The following is a 13638-nucleotide window of genomic DNA, read 5'->3' on the forward strand; positions in this document are numbered from 1 at the left end:
TCAGGTTTTTATTTTATAATTTTTTTAATAGAATTTCTCTCTTTCTACAATATGTTTCAGAATAGGAATTTATTGTTAGGTACCGCACAAATAATTATCCTGTACCATAGTACATAATATGTGACGTTAGAAACTTCTTTTATTAATTAAAATTATTTACATTAATTTAAAAAATGGCACAAATATTCTGTATGAAAAAATATCTTAAATGAATTGTAGTTTTGTTTCTAATTGTTAGCTATTTTCTTCTATTATATATTTTCTAACTATTTTAGCTTCATGTCATATATTTGCATAGACCTTTTTCAAATTTTGCTTGGTTTTGTATAACATATTATAGCTGAAAAATGATTTTTCTACCATAAACATTTTAAGACTTTGAACATAACAATTTTAATCTTAATTCGACATTTATTTATTTGCTTAGTATACACAATTTTAGATCATAAGAAATAATAGAATTAGTAGAAAAGCTGGTTAACCCCTTATGATAATTGTTAAATGTGAGTAATTAACATCATTAGTTCACAAATTAAACTTCCACATGCATAATATAATGCTTTCTTTGTTGCAATAATAAGATATTAATATGAAACGATGCTAGGATAGATTAACATTTTGGGAATCGGATTTTTAAATACTTTTTGAAGGAGATAGGGAAATGGACCATTTGGTTGGTAAAATATTTTTTTAATATAATTTAGTCACTCATGGAAAACAAATTCATGAGGACATTACATGACTTCCTTGTATGACCTACTAAATTATACACAAATTTTTGCTGCATTTCATCTAAAGTTATTTTCTCGAATTTCCTTGGAAGTACAGTTTTCATTCAATTAATTCAGTTCTTACTTCGAGGAAAAGCAAAAATACATAAAAACTCAAAAAATCATCATTAAAAATTGAAAGATATAGAAAAACATAAAAAACCGATTACAGTTAAAACCATTAAAAACACAATTTCCACACAAAAAACAGGCATTTGGGTCAAGCGGGAAAGAAGGCAGATTTTTCGGTGCACACATTCAGCATTTTTTTTTGGTCCCAAGCTGCAAAAAGACAGTGAGGGTGCAGAAAGACTTAATTCACTGTTCTACTAAGTTTCAAATCTAAACAAATGTAACTGCTATGGTAAAGAAAATTAGGCTTAGCCGCACTTAAAAGACTTTTAAATTGTTGATATCTACGTATACGTCGAGAGAAAAACTCTTCTGAATCCATTTTAAATCCATTTCACAATCCTTTTTGGCAAAAACAGTCCTTTATTCTGTCCGTACATACAGATGTCACGCAAAAGTGGATATTTTCGAAAATATGGTCACCCGAAATTTTTAAGATACCACTTTTAGTATTCAGAATTACAGCTTCATAAGTAAGCAATGCAGTTCTTCGTCTTTTACAATTTATACTTCAAATCAGCCGAAGCATGCATATACCGTAATTTCGCGCGTATAGTCCGCGGACTAACTGTGTTTAAAATGCGAATTTTTGAAGCTGCGGACTATCCACCAGTGCGGATAATACGCTGGTTGTTCACGGTTAAAATCGTTGAAATTTAAAAAACACGCTGTCGTGAACTGCCGATGATCAAATATAAAAAAAGCGCGAGATTCCAAGAAAACATTCGTATGTATCGTATCGATAGTAAACCATAGAGCATAGTGCAGAACGAATGAGTAGTAGCAAGTAGAGCTCCTAAAATCCAGGCTGGCGCATCAAGCGATGCCGAGATATGAGCCAAACAAAGTCTTGTATGAGCACTCAGTTAGCGCAACCAGAGTGTTGTATCCCAGTATCCTTCGCACTGCTTTAGCGCAGCTGCCGAGAGGGGAAAAAGTAATTGATGCGTCCGTGATTATAGCGTGGTTTGGCAACACCGAGTGAGTGGGGTCGAAGGTCACATTTCATTACCACTTATCACGAGTATAGCACGTTGCACACTATTTTGTTTTCGTATTTTGTCTTTCATCTTCGATAACGTTGATGAAACATCGCCGGAGTTTTACTGCTGAGTTAAACTCAAGGTAGTTGACAAAGATGGAAATAGAGAAGCGGGCCGTTATTGGTTTAATCCTAGTATTCGGTGCTTACGGGATTTGGCGACTTTATGATGAGCAGTGAAAACGGGACATATACGATGAGTAGTTAACGGGTCATTCAAAGAAAATATATAGTTAAACATAATATATAGTATATATATTAAGTGTGTATATACATATACTATGTGTGTATACTATATATATAGACGTTCTTTGGATCATTTTTGGTGTTGGCGATAATTTTCAAAGTCGCGCCAAGGCTGCATCGTATACTAGGATTTTACCCCGTTATTTTGAAGTGGACGAGAAAGCAGTGAGAAATTGGCGTAAACAAAAGGATGTATTTAAAAAGCATGGGAATATTGCCGTATTAAAAAAACGTAATTTCGGACGTATAGTCCGCGGACTATCTGACGATTTTTGAAATTTTTTTTATATAAAATCGTGTCTTCGGACTATACGTGCGAAATTACGGTACAATACTTCATTTTTAAAAGCTATAAGGTATATAATACCTAAACCTAAATACAGTTAGTTATTTTTTTGTATTTCTCCCGCCTTCTTACCATACCTTCCTGATGTCATGGTCAGCACACTCGGCGCATATTCGAGAGGTCCAGGTTCGAGTCCCGGCGAAGGCATCGCTCATTTTTCAAATCTCCAGCTTCGAAATAGCCGTTCGAAGCTGAAGATTCTTAAAATTCCAGCTTCGTTGCAAAATTCTTAAAATTTTGCAAAGGGATGTCTCTACAGTGGGGCTCTAACTGAAAAGGTGGTAGATGATGATTCCACCACCAGGATACCCTAATCACTAGTCCCCCTTTAAAAAAAGGGGGGATATATATAAGGTATTTTTCCTGCCTTCTTAACATGCCTGCCGAATGGTGCCCCTGAACGTATATATTTGGAATTTTCTCAGGAAACGCGGTTTTCACAGTTAAATGCCTTTCAGAAAACTGTATCTATTCAGGCAAAATTTTTTTTTAGTATCCGCTTATTTGAACCGAAACAACCAGTTTTCCGCTAAATTTGATTGCGATTTTCTCGGAACCTACGATTGCGATTGAAACGTTGTTTCTGCCGTTAGATTCCTTGAGGAAAACTTTTATTGTTTCATGTAAAAAAAAAATCATTTTCCTATGGGGGTTCGTGTGATCTCGCTCCTCATGTTATATTCAAATTTTTTTTTTTTTTTTTTCTCCGGATCTGGTGGATCGAAAATCTAATCCTTTTGCGTGTAGTCAACCTGGGAAGTGACCTTTCATTTCCCGCAAGAACGATGACTCTATCTATAGGCGATTTTTAGCAATCTTTCAAAAATATTCAAAATCGCTAAAAACTTAAAAATTGGAAAGTATTAAAAATTCTAAATAGCCAAAATGTTTCTCTCAAGACGCTCTATCATTTTAAGGGGAAAAAAAAATGTCTTCAGCCCTATTCCTTTTAAAAAACTCTATTTATTCATGTGAAAAAAAAGTTTATTATTCGCTTACTTGAACCGGAAAAACCAGTTTTCCGGTGAATTTGATTATGATTTTCTCGGGATCTACGATTCGGATTGAAACGCAGTTTTCACCATTAAATTTCTTGAGATAATCTGTCCTTTTTCATGTAAAAAAATTTCGATTACCTATGGGGCTCCGAGAAGTCTCGTTCCCCATATTAAATCCAAATAGTTTTGTGTTTAATTTAATTTAATTTTTTTTTAATTTTATGTATTTATTTTTTGAATATTTCTCCAATTCTGATGAATCGAAAACTTGCATGTAGTCGACGTGGGACGTGACCTTTCATTTCCCGCAAGAACGGTGACTCTATTTCGGAATTTTCAGTAATCTCTTGAAAATTTTCAAAAATCGCTAAAAAAATAAAAAAAATTAGAAAGTGTTAAAAATCCTAAATAGACAAAATGCTTCCCTGGAGACACACACTGGCCAATGAATTAGAAATCTTTGAGCTCTTCATTTGAATGCGTGCTAGAGATAAAGTATGGCGTTTTGGCTTCCCTGCTCCGAGAAGTAAATCCCACTGCAGGTCGACTCCCCCTTTGGGCACATCATGGAGGTTCAACCTCCACTATTACCCTCCAGAAGAGCCGCGCACCACCTGGAGACGGGCCCCAGGCAGCACCGGTCGTCAAATGCTCCTACCAGTCGCTCAGGCGAGCCCGTCGCAGCGGGACATTACCCAGCGACCCCGGGGGAAATCCCCCGGGTTACTAGCACCTCACCGCGCTAGGACATGCCAGACTCCGAGGCCGGCCAATAAGTGACCTTTCCCAGAGCCTTCAGAACCACCAAGTTCATAAATTTTATACCCCCGTGACCGAGACTGCCTAGGTACAGATCCTAACCAGTAGCTTCGCAGAGTTCTCTACGTCGACCATCTAAATTTTTTTATGACATGGATTACAAGTGGTTAGAATGCTAGTATAAGTAAGGTGTAAGTGTTTTTCACGATGAATGAAGTAAAATGGGGAAAAAACGACACATCTTTTACCATTTAAAAAAGGGATTATCGTTGGTGCCTGTTTAGCAACGGCCTCGATTTCGAAGGCAGAAAATCTCACTGTGTTCTCAAATGCAGCCATATCAAAGGTTTCCAAAAGCTGGAATCAGAATCCACAATCCTTCTTTAGAAAACATAACTGCAGTTCGAGCACAGTTTCTCAGGAGCGTGATCTGCGGCGTCTCCAGCAAATTGTATGGCAGAACAGCGACTCTACTGTACTTCAGCTGACACAGATCATCAACCAAGGCGCTTCCCAATAGATTTCAGCTGGAACCATGCGCAGAGAATTGTAGACGATAGTATTGCAGTCGTGTGCCTGTGAGAAAACCACTCATTTCTGCCCGACATGCAAGAATTCGTTTGCAGTGGTGTCGGGAAAGAAGACACTAGACATCTGAGAACTGGAAACAGGTAATGTGGTCAGATGAATCATGCTACACCTTATTTTGCACTGATGAAAGACGTCGAATTTGGTGAAAACCCCATGGAGCCACGAATCCATCTTGCCTTACTGGCACTGGGCAAGGGTCTGGTGGGAGTATTATGATATGGGGCATGTTCTGCTGGCATGAAAGTGGTGCCCTCAAGGGACCTAGCCATGAGACAAACAAACAACCATGAGCCAACAAACAGCATGAGATACCTAGATATACTGGCAGATCAAGTGTCCCCTGCAATGTTCCATTTTTACCCTGATGACGATGGATACTTCATGGACAATTGGTTCGCTGACCATGTCTGACTTCCAACACCTTCCCTGGCCAACTGCATAGGCTGGATCTCAACCCCATGGAAAATGTGTGGGACATGGTGGAAAGACGCATCCGACAGCACTCTTCTCTTCCATCTAATTTACAAGATCTGAAAAAGCTGCATAGCCAATGCATGGTATCCTCTGGACGTAAATGCACTCCAGAAGCATGTAGACTCAATGCCAAAATGAATCAGATCAGTTATCCATGCAAAAGATGGTTCAATAAATTATTGATCTTGGGTTTCTAATTCATTGGCCACTGTGTGTAGCAAAGAATGCAAATTTTAAACTTTGAAATTAAATACTTGGATTTATAAATTTATAAAGTGAAATTTAAGTCATATTATATAGTTATTTGTGCTAATTTATGTGTTGGACTTCTTTATTTGTTTATATTTACTAATTCTTAATTTAAATTTCTGGAAGGATTGTATTTTTATAGTTAGTTCTATGTAGAAAGGAGATTTTAGAGAATCTCAAAACTTCAGTTGAAAGAAATTAGTTCTCGGAATCAGGGTTTGATTGAATCGATTCTTCCGATCCCACTGCTCATTCGATTCTTTTCACTCTTCGCTTCAAAATGGCTAATCGTTCCCGATCCCACTTCTCATTCGATTTTCGTATATTATACCTGATTCCACTGCCCGTTCTCATATATTATACACAGTTATATATATATATATATAATCTGTAAAATGATAAGATAACTTAAAGTAGTGATTTCAAATTAATGGCCCCTGAAGCAATTTCATGCAGCCTGCAAAACCCATTTCAATTATGTATTTGTTGTTACAAAGATTGCAATTATTTTAAGTCTGAGTTTACATTATTTTTATTACCATTAAAATGAAAATGAATAACATACCAGAAAATTTATAAATTGAGATAATTTAAAATGTCATATAAATTTTATTCAAAGATTTGAAGATACCAATTTGATTAACTCTTATTCATGTTTGTCAAAAATTAAGTACACTCAGTTATGAGTGTATCCCCCCCCCCCGCGCAGAGCAGCGTGAAATTGATAAACAGATTTCGGAACAGTTAGATAAACAAAGGATATGCCTTTATCCAGCAATTCCACTTTTTGTTTGATGGACATCGAAACATACTTTCGTTTTGTAGATCCTTTGGGAGCTCCAGCATCCGAAATTCCATTTGACATAATCGAAAGTTCAAGCTTACTTTTATAAAATTGCTCTTACAGTCTGTAAAAAATAATAAGCCGGATCCAATTCGAAGATTAAGGAACAATGCAATCATCAACATTAACTGAAATAGATAATTAGATAATTTTAGCTTATACCATCCGTTATACATTAAACGTGCACGCGAAAACGTATTCTGCACTTGCACACACACACATGCGCAGTCGTAAAGGTCTTAAGCGCACGCGTAAACGCCTATGCGCATGCGTCAACGCGGCACATGCGCAGAAAGTTTTTAGCGTTGAGGTCCAGATTATGGGTGTCCGAATTAACGACTTTTGACTGTATATATTAATTTATGTGTCGAAGAAAAATTTGAAATATAAGAAGGAGACTAGGTGTTATAATTCTCAAGTTTTTCTCTAATTTGTAAAGTTTTCCTAATTTATTTGAGTGAGTTATTTAATGATTAATTAAAAATGTTAAAATCATTTGGAATAAATATCAGTCTGAAATATTAATATTTAGCTGTCAAAGTTTGAATTACAAAGTGTAACCAACAAAACGGTTTTGCAGTTACCAAACTTCCTTTTGCATTATTATTTATTGTTTGTGTTTGATAAATACATAATTTTAAATTTAGTTACATTTTTTTAATTATAAAAAATAGCAAGCAAAAATATCTGAGCAAGAGGAATTTAAAACTCAGTTAATTTTTTTTTAAATTTTTATTTTGCTAAAAAAAAAGAAGGAAAAAAAAATATGGCCCGTCAGCTGTTTTCATATTGTGCAATTGGCCCACATGTAATTTGAATTTAAAACCACTGATTTAAAGCATCTGAAATGCTGAGTAAAATCTAGAATCCGACTGGAAGATAATTTAAATATTACTTATGAATATTTCTCCCTCAAAGTACTTGAGCCTAAAGTGAACAACAAAAATATTTGATAATCGGTGTCAATCAAAAAAAGACATCAAATTCAAAAAGTAAATAAATTTGGCAACAAAGAAACAAAGACTTCATGATTTTATTATATACATATAGAAATATTACACACAAACTCTTTTACAAATGAGAATGACCTAATTTTTTAATTTCTATCATTTGGGAGCTACAAATGCTTGCACTTACAAATACAGATAGGAAATTTTACATTTGCACTAACTCCTGTCTGAATGTTGACTAGAAATTCATTTTATCAAACAAGAAATAAAATTTATTGATAAAATATTTTAAACAATTAAAATTATGGCAACTTGATTTAAAATATCAACAATGTCAAAGATCTAAAATAAATAGTCACATCCGTCATAAAATTAAATAAAACAATTTGTCAATAAATTATTCACACAATATTTTATCAAAAGTTTTTGAACAGATTATGTGAAAATTATATGTTTAACTGACCTTAATTCAAACATAATTTTTTTAATACAGTTTATTAGTCGGCAAGAGCAACTTGCCACACTATGAGGTGGCTGCGATCACCCTTCACTAAAGCAACTGGACGTCTTTCATCACTATCTGGAGTTAATGAAGCCAGAGTCTCATCTTCCTCTCCATCTCCTATAGTTTAAAAACTGCATATTAAATTTACTTAATCATATAACATACAATGCAGCCATAACAAAACAGTAACATATTCTCAAAAATAACATTAAAGAGGACTTTTCAATAACAGAATGTCATATGCAAATTTTAGCATAAAATCTAAAGAATGCCTTTTTTTTTTTTTTTTTTATTAAATTCAGAATAAATACAAAAAAGAAGATGAATACAGATATGCACAAATAAGAATGAGGAAATTATTCATCCAGCAGTTGTATAGGATTTCATTCCAAGTTGTAGTTGACAGAATTCTACCAAAGTGAGTTTTGTGATACTACAAGTAAATAATCAAACTAGATATAAGACACAGAACACATGATCCTTTAAACTAGTATTTGCTCTGTACGCATTTCTCTTCATAATCTTTCATTGCAGTATCATTTCAGTGCTCCAGCAGTGATTAGTAGTAGCAGCAAATAGTAAAATAAAATTTCATTTTGTGGTTTCCTGAACTTCTCTTTCAGCATGGATGGCACCTTCGCTCTGGAAAATTTTAATTGTGACTCTTTTTCATTTAACAACAGTCAAACTGCATAATCCCTATGAATTAATTCTCTCTCTCTTTCACTTCTTTGAACCAACACTTCCAAAAAAAAAAAAAAAAAGGAGGGAGAAAGGTTTCAGATTTTAAATTACGTCCAAAGGGGCATTTTTCAACATTTTGTCTGTTACTTTTATTTGTTAAATATCATGTTCTTCGAACTTAAACCATAAAATTCAGTTCAAGAGCAATATCAAAAAATAATTTTAAATTGAGCATATCTTTAGAATTTCTATTACACAGTCTTACACGCTGGAGATAAAAGTGTATTTTCTGTACAATGTTACCATTGCTCACTTTGAAATCCTTGAGTTTGTTAATCGAAAATTCGATAAAGTTTTACAAAATAGGAAATCGATAATAAATTCCAAATTCCCAATATGGACTTTCAGATGCCCATATTCGCAGTAGGAATACGTCATTTAAAATTAGATGGTTCTAGGTACTGTATCACAATGCGAGAAACATACATGCATTTATGCAGATTTCTCATTATTTAATTTCTTCAAATATAATACAGGGCGATAATATTTGGTGGGAACACTTTGGAGAGTGTAATGGACATGCAGAGTGATTCGATGCAAAACGAAAATAATAGTCCCTCAGGAACAAAGCCTCTTTGGACTGGGGGGGGGACTGAAAATGAGAAAGGCACAGAAAGTACCTAACAAAAGTCATAAAGTATCAATTAGCAGAAAATTTTCAGTTCTGAAAATAAGATTATATTTAACTGCTTACCAGTTTTCATTGTACATGACTTGAGCAATACGCTCTGCACAGCATGACTAGGTACAGACATCTCCATTTCAAAGTTATAGTTTTTGACTATCCCATTTTATTCCGTTTATAAATAGCATTATCTGATCGTAAAAAACGAGTCTGCAGACTTTTTTTCCTTTTGCTATTGAATTTCTTGTGAAACACCTGCTTCTTTTAGATATATTGCATTACATTTGCTAAAGATTTTGCATAGTAAAGTCTTATTGAAAATTATAAACTTTCATTGTTTCATTATTAAAAATACATAATATAGCTTTTAAGTTATGTTATAGCAATTTACATATTTTAATTTGTGTTTTAAATGAAAATGGAAAACAGGAACAGAAAATTGGATGATTAAAAAAGTGAAAGCAGCGACTGTGAAGGCTCACATGTTAGTGCCTATGAAAATTTATAGACCAAATCTGGAAGTTTTAGTTCTTTTTTTTTTTTTTTTTTTTTTTTAAATGGATCATCAGATGATGAAATTAGTTTGGACGATGCCTTTAAAAATATTTCAACATTTTATGAGAATGATGTAAAATACTCTCCATCTGTTGCATCAAGATTTCCACTTCTTTGTAGCGTTCTTCTATGTCTAGAAGCTTAAACCAATGTACAAACTCTAGTAAACTGAGAAGTGAGTTTTTGCTCCAGTTTACATGGAGATGTTTCTAATCTAGTTTTATCCACATGTTGATTCAAGTCTTGAAAAAGGCCCTTACAACTTTTAACATTTCCTGGTCTAAAATGCTTAATGGTCTTTACAACACTATACACAACTACATATATCTTAATGTGTAGCCACTTTCAGAGCAGTCACCTACAATGTCATCTACTGTTATTTTGGTGAAAGCATTATACTATATTCAATGATTTATAACATAATTTATATAAAGAAATATATCCTCCATGAGATATTCAAATAAAATATTATTTATTAAGTATAAAAATTATAATATATAATTAGTAATCAAGAAAGCAGGGAAAAATAGATTAATTATTTCATATTTTTAGCAATTATAATAATGGCATTTCACAGTATTTTAATTTAAAAAAACATACCAATTCTAAAATCAATATAGCCTTCTCCTCCAGAAAGAATAAGCATACAATCTGGTTTTTGACCAGTTTCTTTGTTTCTGCTTACAGCTTGTTTTATTTCTGACTGCATATCTTTTCCATCCTGATCTGAGCCAATTTTACTTGATGCAGCAAAACCTAGGATACAAATGAAAAAAAATGTGTTTGAAAAGGTAATTTTTTTTCCTTTTAAGGCAATGTAAATAAAATTTCAGATATGTTAAGTAGGGAATATATAGCTAACAGAAAATATGTAGTTTAACATTTAAGTATAAATTACAAATACTTTCAACATTAAAGGATATTAGAAGGAGAAAGGAGACCCAGGAAATATTTTGTACAGAAGCAATTTTCTCGACTAAATGAATTCACTCACAAGGAATATGTAGTTATAGTGAGTTTTTCAATGCAATGCATGCATATGTTCCATGTGCCTTCCATCACTATTTTTCTTACAGACTTGCCCATTTCCATCATAAACTGATATTTAAATAATAGGTACATAGTGATTACAAAAGAACATGATTATCTGTTAGGACTGCCTTCATGCAGGATATTCAATTCAAAACTTATTTTTCATATCACACAAGGCTAGGAAAGAAATATTGTACAAGTTTAGAAAAATAAGAAATACCACAGAGTATTTCTGAAAATAAGCCTGTCCAGAGGAGTAAGATTTTGCTGCAAAAATCCAGCCGAAACTGACGATCCCCACAAAAACTAAATTTTAAACAGCCCTATAAACCCAGCCATATATCATCAAAAGTATAAACAAGTGCTCATCTAGCTTAGCTAAGGTGCTCTGTCAGTCCTTCATCTATTTGAAAAATATGGCAGAAACAATGATTCAAAAAATGTTGTATCAGCAATGTTATGGATGGAACTGAAGATGATGTTTTCTATGAGGTAGATGACAGTGATGTTAATAGTGAAACATAGGATGATGGCATTTGCCTGTAACATAGAGATATTTTTGAGATTTTCTACAAAATTTTCAAATGTATATCAATATTGAGAAATTCGATTAAAACAATATTGATTTTTTCGATCAAATTATTTGTAAATAATTTTAAACTTGCATGTGACCTGACCCTCAAACTCAAGCAACAACAACAACAGCAAAACAAAAAACAAAATATTCTAAATATTCTTGGCTTTTGCACAGAAATGGCATGAGCAAATATGCCAGTCATCTAAAATAAATAAATAAAAATAAAAATAAATCTGAAAGGTTTCAGTTTTTAAATTATGTCCATGTTACCTTTATTTATTAAATATCATGTTTTTCACACTTAAACCATAAAATTCACTTCAAGAGCAATATCGTAAAATAATTTTTAATTGAGCATATCTTTGGAATTTCTATTACACAGTCTTACATGCTAAAGATAAAAAAAGCCTCTTTGGACTAAAAACATTTATGTGCTCCTGCTGCACAACTTCTTCCAAATTCAAGAAGTATAATTTATTTCAAATATTTTTTTCTTGTTAAGCAAATGGGAAGTAATACCTGCTTATTGCCTTGTTTAAAATTAATCCAAAGTTAAAAAATCTTATTGCTGATGAAGAATGTTACTGTATTCTTGGATGCTAAAGAAAAGAAGACAGTAGTTTAGAATTATTTGAAGAAATGTAGGATGGTACTGTAAAGAAACATGAGAAATGCGTAAACGCATAAGCGCATGTGTAAAGGTATTACGAAGGCGAAAGGTAAAGGCATGCATTTATGCATGTGCATAATATCTTTAAGAATTATGCGTTTATGCATGCGCAGAAAGTTTGTAGCTTTGAGGTCCGGATTATAGATCATTCCAGATTATGGATGTCCGGATTAAAGACTTTGTACTGTATTGCATATATTTGTTTTCATATTTTAATTTTATATTCATAGCATGGATATATTAAAATTTACACCAGGCATAAATGAAAAGTAACAGCTACATTATACAGCTACAAACGTTAAGTTACCTATACAAAATCAGAAGAATGATAATAAACTTGATACTGCTATCTTTAGCACAGTACCAGGCATATAAAGATATAGACTCCTGATAATATTTTTAGTGGTGATGGAACTTCAACATCTAATTATACTACAAAAAAGCAAGAATCGGCTACTCTAGCTTTATTTCATTTTACAAAAATAGGCATGAATATACAAACAAATTCTAGTAATGAATGATTATACAACAAAACCAAATTTTTCATAACTTTTTTTTTTGGAACTTTCAAGATTATACTTCTAGCAGGACTGTCCCAAGCTATGAAGATCAATACAAATAAAATATGTGAGATAATGAAATAACTCTCTCAGTTGCAAAAATGTAATACCATAGTTTGAAATATTTAATATATAAGAATTTTTCTGGAATATAAATATAAAACTGCTTTTTAATAAATAATTCTTTAATAATAATACCTATTTGCTCAATACTGATATTAAATACTAACTTTAAAAAAATTGTTTAAATATTCATATCTTATTATCATTTTTAATTCTAAATAAAATTAATAGTATTTCTGAACATATTTTTTTTAAAAAGAGGGATTGGATATTCATGCCTAACCTCTAAATAAGAGGAGGGTTATGAAAATTCCAATTATATATATTAAATAATTAGTTTACTGTGATTATATTCTTTTTCAAAAATAACATTTTCTTATTGGCAAAGGGTGACCATGAAAATACCAACCAGGAACAGCAACAAAAAATTTTACAGCATCTCGATGACCATGAAATGACAACTGGGCCTGGGCCATAGAGCAATATGGAATAAAACCAGATTTATGCAAGCTGTCTCCAATGTCAGAATAAACTCTAACTACACTTCCTGGAGCTCGACCTGAAGAGTCTGATGATGCACACTGTACTTTTTCTGTATAGACAAAATTAACAGTACCAATAAATATTAGATAATAACTTCTGGCAAATTAAATCTATGTTATTATACTTTAATTTCATGTTCATATCAAGAAGGCATGCAATTAAACTTTATATCAGGCAGAAATGAAAGTTATTATCTACTTTACAGAGAAACAAGTAAAAGCAAAAAGAAGTACACTAATTAATAGCAGACATAAATCAACATCTATGCTTATAGCATAACAAGCAAAAACAATTATACTAATTAACTTAATGTTACACATTAATAAGTAAAAACAAAAATATGTCTATAATTTAAAACCAGAC

The 13638-nt window shown here is 32.6% G+C and overlaps 1 protein-coding gene and 1 long non-coding RNA gene across 6 annotated transcripts in view; one reads left to right on the top strand and one right to left on the bottom strand.

Moving 5' to 3' along the window:
• Nucleotides 1-13368, top strand: part of LOC118181071 (uncharacterized) — a 35372-nt gene extending 22004 nt beyond the window's left edge. Inside the window, exons 2-3 of the long non-coding RNA XR_004756812.2 lie at nt 10518-10621; nt 13121-13368. This is a non-coding gene — a long non-coding RNA (uncharacterized LOC118181071). The remainder of the gene's footprint in view (nt 1-10517; nt 10622-13120) is intronic.
• Nucleotides 7466-13638, bottom strand: part of LOC118181070 (C-Jun-amino-terminal kinase-interacting protein 4-like) — a 91698-nt gene continuing 85525 nt past the window's right edge. For all 5 annotated transcript variants that reach the window (XM_035350151.2, XM_035350153.2, XM_085822799.1 and 2 more), the window contains 3 exons: nt 13142-13324; nt 10431-10586; nt 7466-8023 (listed from right to left, as the gene is read on the bottom strand). In XM_035350151.2, coding sequence (XP_035206042.1) covers nt 7899-8023; nt 10431-10586; nt 13142-13324 — 464 coding nt within the window. In that variant the 3' untranslated portion in view covers nt 7466-7898. The remainder of the gene's footprint in view (nt 8024-10430; nt 10587-13141; nt 13325-13638) is intronic.

Source organism: Stegodyphus dumicola, chromosome 8, assembly GCF_044657685.1.
Source record: "Stegodyphus dumicola isolate Sdum_Otavi_A_Nest chromosome 8, ASM4465768v1".
Classification (NCBI taxonomy): domain Eukaryota; kingdom Metazoa; phylum Arthropoda; class Arachnida; order Araneae; family Eresidae; genus Stegodyphus; species Stegodyphus dumicola.